We start from the raw sequence: 19449 nt of genomic DNA, 5'->3' as shown, positions 1-19449 counted from the left end.
CTGCTTCCATAGGCTGGAATTCCACAGCGCGCAAGGTTTGCCGATTTACAGAAATGGCATAGCGTTGGACCGCAGATAAAGCTGGATTTAAATCTAAGCTAGTTCTGTCACTGGTCAGATTTGAGGTTCTGAGGACGTCACCTGTGCTTTGAAGTAGGCCAGAAATAAAAATGCCTAATGTCGCTGTAAGAATTAAATAAGATACCGTAGGTAAAGTTTTTAAAAACGCTTCACGTCTTCTCTCCTGAGCCAGGCAGAATTGTGTACCTGGGACACAGTGGGAGAACATTTAGTGTCTTGCACAAGATCATACTGCACAAATATCAGTGCCTTCCACCTCCTTTTACTGTGTCATGACCTCCGAGCGTGACCAGCTTAAGGAAGACGGTTCAGTGGAGTAAGGCTGATGGCATTTCCCCGCCATACACCCACACCCTGCCCGACTCTCACACAGCCCAGGGCTCTCCGCCCCGCCTCCAACTCAAAGCCTCTTCCTCAGGTCCTAACACAGCATCCCCGTCCTGGACAGATGGCCCACCTGTCCTTTGCCCTCCCTCCGGCAAAATCTACCTTTTCCACAGTTCAGACTCGCAGGGCACTGCTTTCCAACACATCAGTGAACACTTCTGATAAACCAATCAAGCCACTTGCGTGAGTGAGAGCTCCTATTTTTAAATTAACCCTTGCAGGAAATATATCTTTCTTTCAGCGGGGGCCTCTGGTGGCATGATACCTTACCCCACAGGCCCGACTTCCTGGTTAGAACTACAGGCCCCCTAACACATGGCTGAGGGCCTTTCTGTACATAACACTCTGTAATTTTAGGACGAGTCCTGTCTCTGAGGAGTTGTCTCTGGTCTCGGAAGAGGCACATTTATTGAAGAAAAGTGACTTGATGACTTTCTGTGGTATCCACCTGACGTGCATGTTTGAAGTTTGCGGCATGTGGCCCCCAGAGGCTGGGGGAAGCAGAATCTTAGGCAACGCACTGGTTTCGTAACAGACCGCCAGGCTAGACTCTGTGGCTTTTCATCCTAGGATTAGATATTTGACGGATCGTCAGGAGGAATGCCTGTCTCTTACACAATGCCAGACATTTCTGTGGCAAGACTTTGACTCTATTTTAACATCACGTTGCATGACCTCCATAATTATTTGCCTGTTCATTTACATATGCTCCAACTCATTTTAAAGAGGTTTGAGGTGACAAGCCTTAGAAGTAAAAACCAGATGCAGCCGCTGACAGGAATACATCTACTTTCTCCCCCAGCAAGCTGGGAGGGACCACAGGACAACTTCCCTTCGAAACACTGGCAGCAGTCACCTGGCAAACAAGGCAAATCTTTCCTGTAAAACACATCAGTGAGCAAAAAAATGGAATAATTTTAACTAAGAGGCTTTTCTCCCAAGCTAATGCTGACCTGTATTTGCATTTTCTGGGTGTTTACCACAAGTCACTCTGCTCCAGTGAGGGGAGCAGGGAAGACAGCCCACCCAAAGAGAACAGACTATGGATGACAGAACAGGCACCTTTCTGCAGACTTTTCCATGACCATAAGACGATTGGGGGAAAAGAGAAAGGGGAACACAGTGAATCCACTTGGGAGTTAATCAACTCCTTGAGACTCAAAGGCTGAAAGACCACGGGGTCTTACAATCCTCCAGGGCTTACGGTCCTCCTGAGGTCCCCTCACTATTTACGCCAAGAAAATGTATTGTGAAGCAAATCCCATTGCCATTGCAGTCATGGTTGACTACAGTCATTAAATTATAAGGATTCCAAGTTATACTTTTTAGAGATGTAGGTTACGGGAGGAAGGGAATCCAGAAATCTGCTACCTTGTACGTATAAAGAGAGTACTATTTACTGTCCCACTAATCCTGCCTATAAATTTGGATTATCATCTAATGGTGGAGAGGAATTCATGCTGACCTTACCATATCTTCCTTAGCCATTACTGAAATTGTTGGCTGGGGTCAGGGATGTAACCTATGACCACGGAACAGAATGAAGCTCTCTGGCTCGTGGAGAGGTCAAACCCTGGACGTGGATTCATTAATACTAGGCTCCAACCAGTAAGGAAGCAATCCTACAAAACAACTCAATGCACAGGTAAAAGGATACTCCAATGTGCCTTCAGTTCTTCGATTTTTTTCAGGGATTCTTGAACTTCCTTCCACACTTGTTCATCACCAGTTAGCATATCAGCATCCTGCTCAGGCCAAATGAAAAGAACAGAGGAAGACAAATTCCTCAATTAAAAAATGGGCAAAGGATCTGAATAGATATTTCTCCAGAGAAGATATACAGATGGCCAATAAACACATGAAAAGATGCTCAATATTATTGGCCATCGGGGAAATGCAAATCAAAACTACAAGGAGATATCATTTCATAACTAGGATGGTTATAATCAAAAAGATAATAACAAATGTTGGGAAGGTTGTGGAAAAACTGGAAGCCTCATGCATTACTGGTAGGAATGTAAAATGGTGCAGCCACTTTGGAAAACAGTTTGGCAGTTATTCTAAAAGTTAAACAGAGTTACTATACAATAATTCCACTCCATAGATGTATATGCAATAAAAATGCGGATATATGTTCACATGAAAACTTGTGCATAAATGTTCACAGCAGCATTATTCATAATAGCAAATAAAGTAGAAACAACCCAAATGTCCATCAACCAATGAATGGATAAACAAAATGTGGTATAGCCATACAATGGAATATTAGTTGACAATAAAAAGAAATGAAGTACTGGGCTTCCCTGGTGGCGCAGTGGTTAAGAATCTGCCTGCCAATGCAGGGGACAAGGGTTCAAGCCCTGGTCTGGGAACTTCCCACATGCCACGGAGCAACGAAGCCCGTGCGCCACAACTACTGAGCCTGTGCTCTAGAGCCCGCGAGCCACAACTAGGGAAGGCCACATGCCTAGAGCCCGTGCTACACAACAAGAGAAGCCAACGCAATGAGAAGCCCACGCACCTCAATGAAGAGTAGCCCCCGCTGCCGCAACTAGAGAAAGCACGCACACAGCAAGGAAGACCCAACACAGCCAAAAATAAATAAATTTTTTTAAAAAAAGAAATGAAGTACTAATACATGCTACAACATGGATGAACCTTAAAAAACATCATGCTTAGTGAAAGAAGCCAGTCATAAAGGACCATATATTGTATGATTCCACCCATATGAAATGCTCAGAATAGATAAATCCACAGAGACAGGAAAGTAGATTAGTAAATGGCTAGGGCAGGGGGTGGTGGGTAGGGAGAACGGGGGAGTGACTACTAATGAGTTTTATGGGGGTGATAAAAATATTCTAAAATCAATCATGTTGATGATTCCATAACTCTTTGAATACATGAAAAGCTATTGAATTGTACACTTTAACTGATTGAATTGTACCATATGTGAATTATATCTCAATAAAGCTTACATATATACATATATGTATGTATGTATTTATCAGGAAGGGGAACAGAGGCAAGAGAAAGAATCATTTGTCAGGAGACCCATGGATAACACTTTAAAAAAAATTATTTATTTATTTATTTATTTTTGGCTGCATCAGGTCTTCGCTGCTGCATGCAGGCTTTCTCTAGTTGCGGCCAGTGGGGGCTACTCTTCGTTGCGGGGCATGGGCTTCTCATTGCGGTGGCTTCTTCTGTTGCGGAGCACAGGCTCTAGGTGCACGAGCTTCAGTAGTTGTGGCACCCGGGCTCAGTAGTTGTGGCTCACGGGCTTAGTGACCCCGTGGCATGTGGGATCTTCCTGGACCAGGGCTCGAACCCGTGTCCCCTGCATTGGCAGGCGGATTCTTAACCACTGCGCCACCAGGGAAGTCCCTACACTTCAATCAAATATTGAGTTATCAATCAAAATGAAGTAAGGTAAAAGATGAGCGTAACTACACCCACGTGAACCAATGTTGACTTCTGCAAAAACTAAAGCAAAACAACTTAAAAAGCAATTCAAAATGAAGGTAGGAGTTACCATTTATTCATTGTCTGTCTTCCTACTGAGTCCTCTATTTTTCCTGTATGTCCACATTTCAAGAGCTCAGTAGCCACGTGTGGCTGTGGCTACCATATTGGGCAGCGCAGACAGAGAACAGTTCTATCACCACAGGAAGTTCTACTGGATGGCACTGCATTAAAGAGGCTAACCAAAGGGTAAGAAATTCTCATCAGACGCTACTCAAAACCAGGTGTTCCATATCCACTAGATTCTCAGGAGATGTCAGGGAGAAGAACCATTCTAGAAAGTGATATCAAATCACAGCCACTGTGGGGTGATGGTAAAGGTGAGGGAGGGAAGACTTTTTCAAACTATATGTATCTCCCTGGAGATTCTTACATGCCTACTAGGGGAGGTTTATAGAATGACCCCTGTGAGAACCACTGCCAGAGTAAGCCCTATGTTACTGGTGGGAAGATACATGTCACTCAAGTGTGCCAGGGCAGAAAAGAAGGAGGGCCACCAAGTACCACAGAAAAGAGATCTCAAGAACGGGAGAGGCAGTGGGTGTGTGTAGGAGGAAACGTGTGCATTTGTGTGAGTGTGTCTGTGTGACAGGGCTTCATGAGTCTCTGTGTACATGTGTTGTACATATGTGTAATATAATAGGGTGGCTTTTAAAAAGACACCATAAGTGGACCCTACTTCTTCTAGGAAATTCCAAGTAAGAACCTAGTGTTTCGTGTGTATAAGAAGGAAATAAAAATCACTTGCGTTTAAAAGGTTAAACATCAATCTCCCTCCAAATACCTGCTCTAAGTCCATCTCCGTCTCCTGAAGCCACAGTCCCACCATATCACAAAAGCCTTTAGAAACTTCCTAGTGCCTCCCAGTTGAAGCCCCCATATTAAAACTTGACAACCATTCGACAGAGAAATTAAAACCTTTAAAGACAAGCAAAAGTTAAGAGAATTCAGCACCACCAAATCAGCTTTACAACAAATGCTAAAGGAACTTCTCCAGGCAGGAAACACAAGAGAAGGAAAAGTCCTACATAAACAAACCCAAAACAATTAAGAAAACGGTAACAGGAACATACATATTGATAATTACCTTCAATGTAAATGGGTTAAATGCTCCAACCAAAAGAGACAGACTGGCTGAATGGATACAAAAACAAGACCCATATATATGCTGTCTACAAGAGACCCACTTCAGACATAGGAACACATACAGACTGAAGTGAGGAGATGGAAAAAGATATGCCATGCAAATGGAAGCCAAAAGAAAACTGGAGCAGCAATTCTCATATCAAACAAAACAGACTTTAAAATAAAGACTATTACAAGAGACAAAGAAGGACACTACATAATGATCAAGGGATCAATCCAAGAAGAAGATATAACAATTGTAAACAGTTATGCACCCAACACAGGAGCACCTCTATACATAAGCCAAATGCTAAAAGCCATAAAAAGGGGAATCGACAGTAACACAATAACAGTAGGGACCGTTAACACCTCACGTTCACCAATGGAGAGATCATCCAAAATGAAAATAAATAAGGAAACACAAGCTTTAAATGACACATTAGACAAGATGGACTTAATTGATATTTATAGGACATTCCATCCAAAAAACAACAGAATACACTTTCTTCTCAAGTGCTCATGGAACAAGCTCCAGGATAGATCATATCTTGGGGCACAAACCAGGCCTCGGTAAATTTAAGCAAACTGAAATCATATCAAGTATATTTTCCAACCACAATGCTATGAGACTAGATGTCAATTACAGGAAAAAAAACTGAAAAAAACACAAACACATGGAGGCTAAACAATACATTACTACATAACCAAAAGATCACAGAAGAAATTAAAGAGGAAATCAAAAAATACCTAGAAACAAAAGACAATGAAAACACGACGACCCAAAACCTATGGGATGCAGCAAAAACAGTTCTAAGAGGGAAGTTTATAGCAATACAATCCTACCTCAAGAAACAAGAAAAATCTCAAATAACCTAACCTTACACCTAAAGTAACTAGAGAAAGAAGAACAAATAACCCCAAAGTTAGCAGAAGGAAAGAAATCATAAAGATCAGATCAGAAATAAATGAAAAAGAAATGAAGGAAACAATAGCAAACATCAATAAAACTAAAAGCTGGTTCTTTGAGAAGATAAACAAAATTGATAAACCATTAGCCAGACTCATCACAAAAAAACGGGAGAAAACTCAAATCAACAGAATTAGAAATGAAAAAGGAGAAGTAACCACTGACATGGCAGAAATACAAAGGATCATGAGAGATTACTACAAGCAACTCTATGCCAATAAAATGGAGAACCTGGAAGAAATGGACAAATTCTTAGAAATGCACAACCTTCCAAGACTGAACCAGGAAGAAATAGAAAATATAGCAGATCAATCACAAGCAATGAAATTGAAACTGTGATTAAAAATCTTCCAACAAACAAAAGCCCAGGACCAGATGGCTTCACAGGCGAGTTCAATCAAACATTTAGAGAAGAGCTAACACCTATCCTGCTCCAACTCTTCCAAAACATAGCAGAGGAAGGAACACTCCCAAACTCACTCTACGAGGCCACCATCACCCTGATACCAAAACCAGACATAGATGTCACAAAAAGAGAAAACTACAGGCCAATAACACTGATGAACACAGATGCAAAAATCCTCAACAAAATACTAGCAAACAGAATCCAACAACACATTAAAAGCATCATACACCATGATCAAGAGGGGTTTATCCCAGGAATGCAAGGATTCTTCAATATATGCAAATCAATCAATGTGATACACCATATTAACAAATTGAAGGAGAAAAACCATATGATCATCTCAATAGATGCAGAAAAAGCTTCTGACAAAATTCAACACCCATTTATGATAAAAACTCTCTAGAAGGTAGGCATAGAGGGAACATACCTCAACATAATAAAGGCCATATATGACAAACCCACAGCCAACACTGTTCTCAATGGTGAAAAACTGAAACCATTTCCTCTAAGATCAGGAAGAAGACAAAGTTCCCCACTCTCGCCACTATTATTCAACATAGTTTTGGAAGTCCTAAGCATGGCAATAAGAGAAGAAAAAGAAATAAAATGAATCCAAATCGGAAAAGAAGTAAAACTGTCACTGCTTGCAGATGACATGATACTACACATAGAGAATCCTAAAGATGCTACCAGAAAACAGCTAGAGCTAGTCAATGAATTTGGTAAAGTAGCAGGATACAAAATTAATGCACAGAAATCTCTTGCATTCCTATACACTAACAATGAAAAATCTGAAAGAGAAATTAAGGAAACACTCCCATTTACCACTGCAACTAAAAGAATAAAATACCTAGGAATAAACCTACCTAAGGAGACAAAAGACCTGTGCACAGAAAACTATAAGACACTGAATAAAGAAATTAAAGATGATACAAACAGATGGAAAGATATACCATGTTCTTGGATTTCACAATCAACATTGTGTAAATTACTATACTACCCAAAGCAATCTACAGATTCAATGCAATCCCTATCAAAGCTACACTGGCATTTTTCACAGAACTAGAACAAAAACTTCCACAATTTGTATGGAAACACAAAAGACCCCGAATAGCCAAAGCAATCTTGAGAAAGAAAAACGGAGCTGGAGGAATTAGGCTCGCTGACTTCAGACTAAACTACAAAGCTACAGTAATGAAGACAGTATGGTACTGGCACAAAAACAGAAATATAGATCAAGGGAACAAGACAGAAAGTCCAGATAAACTCATGCACATATGGGCACCTTATCTTTGATAAAGGAGGCAAGAATATACAGTGGAGAAAAGACAGCCTCTTCAATAAGTGGTGCTGGGACAGCTACATGTAAAAGAATGAAATTAGAACACTTCCTAACCACGTGCACAAAAATAAACTCCAAATGGATTAAAGACCTAAATGTAAGGCCAGACACTGTAAAACTCTTAGAGGAAGACATAGGGAGAACATTCTATGACATAAATCACAGCAAGATCCTTTTTGACCCACCTCCTAGAGTAATGAAAATAAAAACAAAAGTAAACAAATGGGACCTAATTAAACTTAAAAGCTTTTGCACAGCAAAGGAAACTATAAAGAAGAAGAAAAGACAATGGGAGAAAATATTTGCAAACGAAGCAACTGACAAAGGATTAATCTCCAAAATATACAAGCAGCTAATGCAGCTCAATATCAAAAAAACAAACGACTCAATCCAAAAATGGGCAGAAGACCTAAACAGATATTTCTTCAAAGAAGATATACACAGATTGCTAAGAAACACATAAAAGGATGCTCAACATCACTAATCATCAGAGAAATGAAAATCAAAATTACAATGAGGTATCACCTCACACCAGTCAGAATGGCCATCATCAAAAAATCTACAAACAATAAATGCTGGAGAGGGTGTGGAGAAAAGGGAACCCTCTTGCACTGTTGGTGGGAATGTAAATTGATACAGCCACCATGGAGAACAGTAGGCAGGTTCCTTAAGAAACTAAAAATAGAACTACCATATGACCCAGCAATCCCACTACTGGGCATATACCCTGAGAAAACCATAATTCAAAAAGAGACGTGTACCACAATGTTCATTGCAGCACTATTTACAATAGCCAAAACACAGAAGCAACCTAAGTGTCCATCGACAGATGAATGGATAAAGAAGATGTGGCACATATATACAATGGAATATTACTCAGCCATAAAAAGAAATGAAACTGAGTTATTTGTAGTGAGGTGGATGGACCTAGAGTCTGTCATACAGAGTGAAGTCAGAAAAAGAAAAACAAATACCGTATGCTAACACACAAATATGGAATCTAAAAAAAAAAAAAGGTTCTCATGAACCTAGGGGCTGGACAGGAATAAAGATGCAGATGTAGAGAATGGATTTGAGGTCATGGGGAGGGGGAAGGGTAAGCTGGGATGAAGTGAGAGAGAGGCACTGACATATATACACTACCAAACGTAAAATAGATAGTGGGAAGCAGCTGCATAGCACAGGGAGATCAGCTCGGTGCTTTGTGACCACCTAGAGGGGTGGGATAGGGAGGGTGGGAGGGAGACACAAGAGGGAGGGGATATGGGGATGTACGTATACATAAAGCTGATTCACTTTGTTATACAGAACACACCATTGTAAAGCAATGATACTCCAAAAAAGATGTAAAAAAAAAAATCTTGACAACCATGGCCATTCTTGATTAAATTTTTGTTTTATATTTCACTACTGGCAGCTCAAACCTTTTGCTCTAGGCAAAATATCTCCCTTGTTAGACTCTATGGTAGGCAGACACATGCAGCCCCAAAGATGTCCATGTCCTGATCCCCAGAACCTGTGAATATGTTAGCATACATGGCAAAGGCAAATTAAGTTGACAATGGCATTCAGACTGTTGGTCAGCTGACCTTAAAATTAAGAGACTGCGGCTTCTCTGGTGGCGCAGCGGTTGAGAGTACGCCTGCCGATGCAGGGGACGCGGGTTCGTGCCCCGGTCCGGGAAGATTCCACATGCCGCGGAGAGGCTGGGCCCGTGAGCCACGGCCACTGAGCCTGCGCGTCCGGAGCCTGTGCTCCACAACGGGAGAGGCCACAACAGTGAGGGGCCCGCGTACCGCAAAAAAAAAAAAAATTAAGAGACTGTCCTGGACTACGTACGTGGGCCCAGTGGAATCACAAGGTTCCTTAAAAGTGGAAAGAGGCAGAAGAGAAGGTCAGAGCAATGTGATGTGAGGAGGACTTAACCTGCCTTTGCTGGCCTTGAAGACAGAGGAAGGGACCCACAGAGGAAAGAGTACAGGCAGCCTGCCGAAGCTGGAGAAGGCAGGGAAACGGATTCTCTCCTGGAGCCTCCAGAAAGAACGTAGCCCTGGCAAGACTTTGATTTTAGCCCAGCGAGGCCTGTGTGAGGCTTCTGACCTCCAGCACTGTAGATAATAAGTGTGTGTTAAGTCACTAATTTTATGATAACTGTTACGGCTGCCATAGGAAACTAATACAGTCCCTAACATGCTTCTGCTCTTCTGGCCACTGGGACTTGGTACATGACCCTCCTGGTACCTGAAGTTAATTAATTCCATCACTCATCTATTCAATTAAAATCTACTGGGTGCCAACTGGGCATTGTTCTAGGCACTGAGGATAGAGCAGTGAAGACATCAGACAGTCACAGCGTTTACGCTGAAGAGGGAGAAGGAGAATGGGTTGACAGAAAACACACACACAGACACAGACACAGACACACACACACAAATTATATTTGTCAGAGGGAAAAACAAATAAACAGGGAAGAGGGATGGGGAGTACTAGTCCCAGGGAGTTTAGCGCGATCGGGGAAGCCATCGCTGAGATGACTTAGAGGTGAAGGGGTGAAGGAGCAGAGGTAAGAGTTCTAGGAAGAGGGAACAGCAAGTCTTGAGGTGCAGAGGCAGGAACAGGCCTGCATGTTCCAGGAACAGCAAGGAGGCTGGTGTGGATAGAGGTCCTGGGCTGTCGTCTGAGCGCCATGTCATACTGTCCCCATTTCAACAGTAATATAGGTGTCATTCTTCTTTGATCCTGCCTCTCCCAAATACCTACCACAGAACCATGTATGTAACAAAAGCTCAGTTAAGTGTCTGTAGAATGGATTTGGAAGAAGAAACTGACATTTATTTGATCATGATGTGGATGACTCTTGTATGTATCTCAATTATTCCTCACAACATCCTTGTAGGGCATCAATGCCCACCATTAACAAACGAGGCACAAGACAGTCTTAAAGCTTAAGTAACGGTTACAAATGTCCTTATGCCCCTAACTGCCAGGGGTAAGATTCAAATTCAAGTCTGTCTGGCTCTGGAGCCCGTGCTCTTTCTACTGTCTTCGTGTTGAATTTGAATTTGTCTTTCTCCTAGGCTTGCTTGAAAGGTGAAACTCATGTTCGTGAGACAGTTAAATTCAACACATACTCAACTCATGGCCCCTATGATCTTCCTAGTCTTAGCACTTGGAAAATGGCAATAAAATCCTCCAACGTGGAACCCACAGTGGAACTTGCATTCTTCCACCAAGCGGAGTGAGACCATGGCCCAAGGCAGAGCAATTTCATATGGGAATTATATTCACAAGGAAATCCCCACCATTATCTAATTAGCTGTTTTTGGGGTTGAGCCTAAGGCTTTATTTACTTAACAGAAGAGCAGGCAAGCTTTGAAATTGTTTCCAAACATTCAGAAACAATAGCTCTTGGGAGCACTTTATACTGGAGCTAGACAAAGCTACATTCACTCACAGCTAGCCATCCACGCCAGGAGTGTTTCACCAAGGTGATAGTCTCCACTCGCAGGTTCCCAGCGCACCTTACCTCGCTGCCATGTCCTGACCCTCCCGTTCCATTCTGTCACTTCTTCTGTAACGGTCCCTATAATGGGGTCTACCTCCCCTCTTCCCACACCAACCAGGTAAGAGGAGACCATTCACAGGGGTATGTGTGTGTGTGTGTGTGTGTGTGTGTATGTGTGTGTGTAATATATATACACAAACAGAGAAACTACTTAGGGAAGCATAAATTAAATCTTCTAATTTTTCAATTTGCAAATATAAGAGTAAACGAGTGTGCTCTTTTTCACAGTCCCTGACGTATGAAATTAGTAAATTTATTTCATTATTTCTTATCCAAACGTACCCAAGATGCTTGCTATCATTTAGGGAAAGAATTCCTTTTTGAACTTCAGCTTTACTATGTAAAAGGAGCTTGAATAGGTGAGTCCTGAAATTTGTTTTCAGTAGGGGGAGAACATTATATATATAAAATAAAATGTACTATTGCTGAGTTTTCTACAAACGATCAACATAATTTGGACTCTAAGCAGAAGGGTTCCTGAGAAGGTTCACTCTGCTGGGAAATGATGAAGAGAATGAGGAGCCAACAACAGCACCTCTGTCCTGAGCCCTGTGTGTCCCCGGCAAGGCCTCCTTTGTCTGTCCTCAGCTTCCCCACTGGTAAAATGAGAAGGTGGTCTCATGGCCACTTGAGCCTGGAGCAGTGCACAGCTAGTTCGGCTCTACTTCTGGTGACCACTCCCTCGCACAGCTCCAGTAGAGTCCTTAAAAAGTGTGTCTTCATTTTAAACAACAAACACATGGAAGTAGCTCATCTAAGGCAGGACTGTGCAAGCTGTTCTCAGAATCTTGGCAGGAAGGAGTCTTCCTTCTCCCTTCGACCACTCAAGCTCCTTTACCTGTCCCACCCCCCCGTGGCCAGGTGCAAACTCCCCACAACTGCAGTCATTGCTCTTGACACTTGATTCCTTCTCATTCGCCCCCTTTCTTTCCTCTCGCAGCCCCCCACCCTGCCCGAGTCTGACCCATCCCCGGCTCCATCTTACTGCCAATACACCTATTCTTCCAAGTGCAATCCTTTCCCTCTGGATTCTGTCAGGACTAGGATTGCAGTTTCCTGCTCTTTTCTTGGATCTCTATTTCCAATCATTTCTCCCGCTTCCTTCCCATTTGTCCCTTTTGGACACAGTGTCGAATGTTCTCGATCAGGAAATGTTGTCTATCCGCCCTCCTGAGACACCACAGCCACTCTGCAAACCTCTCTCTTAGCACCAAGCTGTCTTTAATGATCTACTGTTTCCTCAACTAGCTCAGAACTCCTTGAGGGACCACCTAATCAGAACTATTCCCAGTGCCATCATGGTAAGTTACTCAGTAAATGTTTGGGGGCAAAGTAGATGAACGTAGGGAGAGGAGTGATCTTCTACAATCCATAGGTAACAGTACTGTAAGAATAAAATACCTTAATTCCACAACAACAAAGACGATCTCAGCCAAGGAAACAGAAGATTGTTCTCTTCACTCCATACTCCTATCTTGTTTCTAATATTACTATATCATGATTATGTTGGAAAATGATGTGTTCTCAGTGTAACTGTTGGTATTTACCAAATGCCCAGATACTGGTCTAGAACCTAAAGGTGACTGCTACCCACAGCATAAGAAATCCCACGCAAGCTCAGGACCCGTGCTGTGGGACAGCAGCATCAAGGCTGCCTGGGAGGGAGCTCTGTTCACTCCCCTGGCTTCTATCTCCCACATCATCCTGAGCTTCCTGCCACTCACCTGGCGGAGGTCCCTGCCCCCAACTACCTGTGGATGGATCAGTGAGGCCATCTAAGTTCCCCCATACATGGCTGCTAAATAAATACCCTAACTTTATTCCCTTAAGAGTAAAAAATAGGTACCAGATGATATGAGATACTCCACTACGTCAAAGGGTGTCCGTCCACACAATTACATTCAATTGGTCAAATGCTTCCTCTAGGTTTCAAAGTAGAAGCATCCCTGCCAGGTGCCAGTGGTTATTGTTAGAATTAGAAATCTGAGTTTCTTCAATAGGGCAAGGTTGGAATCCAGCAAGACTGGTTGACCACATCCTTGGGAAAGTGACCAGTGGCTCTATCAGGCTCAAACATCAGATGCAGCCATCCAGATCTACTTTGCATCTGGAACATTTAAACAGATGTGTTCACTTGGCTCACAAGTGTTTGATGTTGAAACTCTTGCACTGGGTTAATTTCAGATGGTTCACATTAAGAGGAAAAGGAGAAAGGCAATCTGCTTTCCAGTACTTCCTGTTACCCAATCCTCATGCAAACTCTAATTAGATTGGATTGGAGAGAGATGAGTACAGGCTAGGAAATAAAATTACTGAACACATAAACTTCTCCAGTAATTCAATAATTCTAGTGTCTTAAGAGGAGGTTTTTTTGTGTTTTGATTCGTTCTGTTTCTAAAGTAAAATGAGGTTCAAATATAGTGTCTGCACTTCAGAGAGAGATGGGGAAGTCCTGAAATTCAAAATTATGAGGCAAACAAAGTACAATTTGCAGTGCTTTTGACCGAGGTACTCTAGTTCATGGATAATATACTGGGAACTAATAGATTAATATACAACATCATTGAAAAACCTTATGATTCACAGGAAACATCTCTGCTGGAACCAATTTCCACCTCCTCTGGAAAAAACTGAAAACATTTCAGATTTAACTTGAGGGGGAAAGCGGCTCTCCCACAAAGTGGAAAAAACAGTGGTTAAAAATAGAGCATTCACTATTATATCAACCACAAACCAATCAAGGGGCATTATGGACAGGGAAGAAGAATGTTCTCTCAAGGAAGCAGGTACAACTTGCAGAACGTCTACTTGGCAATTAAGCAACGGTACACAATAATTAGAACTTAGTGAAAGGAACACTGGATTTGGTCCTAAAGTGAATCTCTGCTCCATAGCGGTGTGATCTTGGCCAGATACTTAACCTCCCTGAAGCTAAGATTTTCAGCAGTAATAATTCTGCATAGATGCACTTTCTAACCCATTACCTTTGCACCCTCTAGAAGCACTAATGTCATGAACGGCATAGTGGCCCGAGTTTTCAATTACCATCCTAGAGGGCAGGGGTCTGACTGGAGTCTGCTTTGTTTGGTGGGAGGGAGAAAAACAGGCTCATCCTAATATTAGGAAGAGGAGCAAATTACAACGTAATCAAGAACCACTCGGCCATGCCCTGCATCTCTGCATATTTCATTCCCCCTGCCTGGAAGGCTCTTCCTCAACCGAGTCATCCAGACAAACTTCTCTCGCGCACCAAAACCCTCCAGTCTTCACAGGCACGATCTGTCGCGTACCTTCCACTGGGCTCCGTGATAACTGTAGCAATGGGTCACACTGATGCAGATGGATGCCATCCAGATGCAGATGGAGGGCAATCACCTTGCAAAGGTTCTTCCTTTCACCTACTTCATAAAATGGTGAAATCTCAATGCCTGCGAGTGATGTGCACAAACAGTCTACAGCAGGGCTCAAAACTCTGGTCTCCAAGAGCTCGAAGGAAGCTCCAGCCTCCTGCCCCCTCGCAGCCCCCGAGCTGGCTGACCCCAGACTAGATGTCTTCTTCTCAGGCTGGCAAGCCTTCTCCAGACAGCCATCCTGTCACTGCCTTGGATCCGGGGAGGAGCATTTGGGCAACACGTAGCACTAAAGCCCAGTCCAAACAAGTGCTGATGCTGTGGGGGGGGGGGGGCGGTTCACGAAACCACCTGGGCCCCCAGCGGTGCTGTTTCTCTTCACCACCACTGAACTTTCCGTTCCCGCTGCAGCTGTCAGCATTTGTCAATGCCCATCGAACTTGACTCCTCAGGACTCTACCACAAGGACATACACTGGAACCAACTGCGGGGTCAAGGTTAAATGTCCAGGAACACGGAATTGCCAGCAGGAAGGGGAATGCCCCTTCAGGGATTCTAGGAAAGTGACCAAAGCCTTGAGTGTGACTGAGAACCATCAAAGGCCTTTCCCGGCTACGACCTCAACACCTCCCCTTCCTCTGTGCTGGGTATTCCCAAAGCAGTGACTAAAACTCCTTCTCCGAGAATGAAGCTCATTTGCTTATATGAAATCAGGTCCATGTAGAGGAAATAAAAAGCAGTTGGCATCCACACACTCGGCGGAGTTTGAAAGACTATCCGTGTCCGTGGTGTTTGCTGGAAATCTGCCTTTAGTGCAACAGTATGTGGGTCAGCGTGACCGGCTGATATGCAAAGGCAGGTGAAGATTAAACGAAGACGCTGAGGCAGCAGACACTTCCCACCACCCTCCTCCGCGAGAAAGACATGTTCCTGAGAATACAGAATGGGCTTATACGCAGCAGAAGGCTACTGGCTCTGTTTGCAAAAGCACATTTAAGGAGAATTTGTCGCAACTCCCAGCAGAGTCCTGCGGATCTTGTGTAAACACCACAAGGTGGAAGGTTTGAGACTAGGAAAAATGCAAATATTTTACAGGAAAAATTGTTCTAATGGCAACCCTCATTAAGGCAAAGTATACCCTCAAATTTCAGGGCAGGTTTTGTTTTAATGGAGATGCAAACCACAGCCCTCATCTCCTCCTGCCCCTCACGCCTCCACTTCATCTTTCCTTCTTTGGGAACAGCTGCTTTCACTTTCCTCTGCAAACACAGAGGAAAGTGCTTGGAACCGCAGCAGAACAGTTTCAAGTTAGGTATAAGGGGCAGTGTTCTGAGTGCGACGGTTAGCATGACCTGGACGTCGTTCCTGCAGAGACATTTATAAATAGGATGAACAACAGCAAGATGTGGGTTCTCTGCTTGTGGCATATGGGAGTGTGTGACAGGCAGCACCGTGAAATGGAAATAAGGAGGCTGGAGCCCCAAGCCCAGGTCTGCTGCTGGCCTGCTGTGCGCCCTGTAGGCCAACAATGCCTCCTGGCTCAGCTACCCCAGGTGAGAACCTGATTAAGGTTACCATGGAGATGGAAACGAATCCTTCCACTCCATTAGTCACCTGTGTATATAGTGTCTGCTGTGCGCGGAGAGAGACCTGAAATTCTGATGGGAGAGACTCTGGAATCTGTGGTTGTGCAACAGACTGCAAACACCTTCATTCTATTTTAAGCTGATTTTTCTCACGTATAAAATACACCAGTCAGAGCAGAGAGAGTATGCAGAGGACTGAACAAAGACTAGACCCAGCCCAGTCCTGCACTCTGCCAACCAAAGAACTTGACAATGATTATTTAATCCACACATCTCCTCGAATGCTTGCATGTATAATGACTAGAGTGGGCAACTTTCCAGACTCACACGAGAATATGGTATTTGCTTATCTGCTAAAGCAAGCACATCAGATTATTTAATCTGTGGTCTCAAACTGAGGGGCTACTAGTTTAGTTGGGGTCCACGCTAACGATTTCAGATAATGAGTCCTGGACAGAAGTCTAGACGTGCTTTTTTAGGAGGTAATCGTAAGCGTAACCAAAGGAAATTATTTAATGTGACATCAGAATCTGTCCCTTAACACCAGCGAAGGCCATTTCTGTAGCTTCCCCTACCTTTTCATAGCTGGCTTGCCCCAGCCCTTCACCAGTTCTTACCAATACCCTGTAAGGAAGCACTGAAATCCACAGACCATGTACCAGATGGGCAAAAAGTTCAAAAGAAATATGTCCCGGTTTGAGGGAAGAATTATCTCTAATATCTCAGTCATATTTTCAAAAAGAAAGCGCTCAGGATTGCATTGGTCTCTCAGAGGAGAAACACTGGTGCTACTCCAGTTATTCTAAAACAATTCTGTCATCTGTGAATTAATCCACACAGAGCTCTGTTCCTGGAAGCTGGCGGGAGCAGGGGGGGAGGGTCATTCCAGAGGGCATCACTCATAAGCTGAGGGTCTGGCAGGGAGACCACTCCTTCTAAGGTCTGGGAGAGGAGGTGACCAAATTCCACGGTTCAGCTCTTTTTTGGCCCCACGTCGTACCCAGGAGAGACCCTGCACAAAGTCACCAGGACTCAGATGCTCTTCCTGGCAGCTGTGCAGGCCGTGGAAGTGAAGTCCTGGCCGAGGGCTCGGTGAGCGTTCCCTGGCGCCCCACCAACAGAAAGCACACGTCTGCATTTTATATTCCAGGAAACTCCAGTCTGGCCCTCAGCCAGGGGACCTTTTTATAATGTCAAAGATAAAAGCACTGGCTATGTTTGGTGCCCTGCCTCCACCTCCATTCTCTTGTAACCATGTCAGAAACCAAGCAGGCATTACTGTTAACAGAGCCTTCCAGACCAAAGTCTGATGGAGCTTCATAAACATTACCAGATGATGATCAGAGATGTCCCCACTTCACAGGAAGAGAAAGAGGTACAGGAAGGGGCAAGTGATTTCACGGAGGGCCTGCTGGAAATCCTGGGGAGAACTGGAAACACACACTCAAGTATGTACTCAGAACCTTCCTGCTCCTAAAGAATAGTCGCTGAGTCATGGGCATCTTTCATGGGGGCCTGGCATGTTGTCAACGTCCAATCGCAAATCTGCCCCCAAATAGTACAGGTATAATCTGTACACTGATGTCTCACAAGGTCCCCACCAAATTTCGGGTGTCCAAAATGTCATTCTGGGTGGACAAGATGGCCTAATTCTCTCTTTTCATACCCCTTGCCCCAGGGAATGCAATGATGCCAGCCACAGAGGATTTATAAAATCATTACCTCTTAATCAGTTTTTATTTTCTTTGTGAGTCATACTCTGTGGGTCAAAGTATACAGCTCCAGCTGTTTTCCTTTAACATTTCTGTTTTATTATTTGTTTAACTTCCCAGATTACTTGAAAGTAAGATTCTAATATTAGTCGATGCTCATCATCAATTAGAATATGCATGGAATTCTTTTCTGGAAGTAGACAAATATGAAAATCCTGCTTGCTCTGCACAAGTGTAGACAGAACTTCACTCAGAGAGCTTAACACATGAGTGAACCTGATTTTCATCACCAACGGGAGCTGAACTCTTTGGGATATGCCTATTTTACATCTATCAGAGGCTTTAGCTCACTCTGGGAGGCTACAGAGCGCTGACTTCCTGACACATCCTACCAATAACGCACAAACAGCAGATGCACCAGGAATGTGCTTTAAGGGATATCAAGGTCTCTGACTTTGTTCCAAACTCACACCTATTGTTCCTCCAGCTTTGGTTCTCTTCCCTGCTGTCAGGGTCTGATGCAGTGGGTATATTTTTAGAATCACTTGAAGAACTTTTTAAAATACAGAGGTCCAGGTCTCCTCTGGGCAAATGATAGCAGAATTCCTCAGGGGCGGGCAGGTGTCTGCATTTTTTATAAGTTCCCCAGGTTATTCCACCACACAGTCAGGACCAAGGACCACACCTGGTCTTTGCTGCCTTAGTCATTGGCTCTAATCTCTTCGATCCTACTTGTCACTTTTCTTGCAAGACTTGCTGCAAGCGTTTAATGGTTTAGGCTTATTTTCCTGGTCTACTCAATCAACAGTTACATCTCCCATGCTCTCTGCTTCTGCACAGATGAGTTTGTTTAGAATAGACACAAAAAGTGACCAAGTCCAGGGCACTATGATTGTCTTTTTTAAAAATAAATTTATTTATTTATTTGTTTATTTTTGGCTGCATTGGGTCTTCGTTGCTGCCCGCGGGCTTTCTCTAGTTGTGGCGAGCGAGGGCTACGCTTTGTTGCAGTCCGCGGGCTTCTCATCGCGGTGGCTTCTCTTATTGCAGAGCACGAGCTCTAGGCACACAGGCTTCAGTACTTGTGGCAGGCGGGCTTCAGTGGTTGTGGCACATGGGCTCAGTAGTTGTGGCTTGCGGGCTGTAGAGCGCAGGCTCAGTAGTTGTGGCGCAACTCAGTAGTTGTGGGCTTAGTTGCTCCGCGGCATGTGGGATCTTCCCGGACCGGGGCACGAACCTGTGTCCCCTGCATCGGCAGGCGGACTCTCAACCACTACGCCACCAGGGAAGCCCCACTCCCATTTTTAATGCATTTTTGTTTTGTTTTATTTCGTAACAAAGCAGCCGTAGTCTTGATGAGTCGTCATTAAACTATTGGGAAACTACGAGCTTGTAAAATTCTTGAC

The 19449-nt window shown here is 43.7% G+C and overlaps 1 protein-coding gene across 2 annotated transcripts in view; it reads right to left on the bottom strand.

Annotated features, from left to right (window-relative positions):
- The window catches only part of SMYD3 (SET and MYND domain containing 3), a 713667-nt gene that overhangs the window by 108606 nt on the left and 585612 nt on the right, over window positions 1–19449 (bottom strand). For both annotated transcript variants that reach the window (XM_030868516.2, XM_060305607.1), the window contains one exon: window positions 2126–2213. In XM_030868516.2, coding sequence (XP_030724376.1) covers window positions 2126–2213 — 88 coding nt within the window. The remainder of the gene's footprint in view (window positions 1–2125; window positions 2214–19449) is intronic.

The sequence above is a fragment of the Globicephala melas genome, chromosome 1 (genome assembly GCF_963455315.2).
Source record: "Globicephala melas chromosome 1, mGloMel1.2, whole genome shotgun sequence".
Classification (NCBI taxonomy): domain Eukaryota; kingdom Metazoa; phylum Chordata; class Mammalia; order Artiodactyla; family Delphinidae; genus Globicephala; species Globicephala melas.
This window is presented reverse-complemented; position numbering and strand designations above follow the sequence as displayed.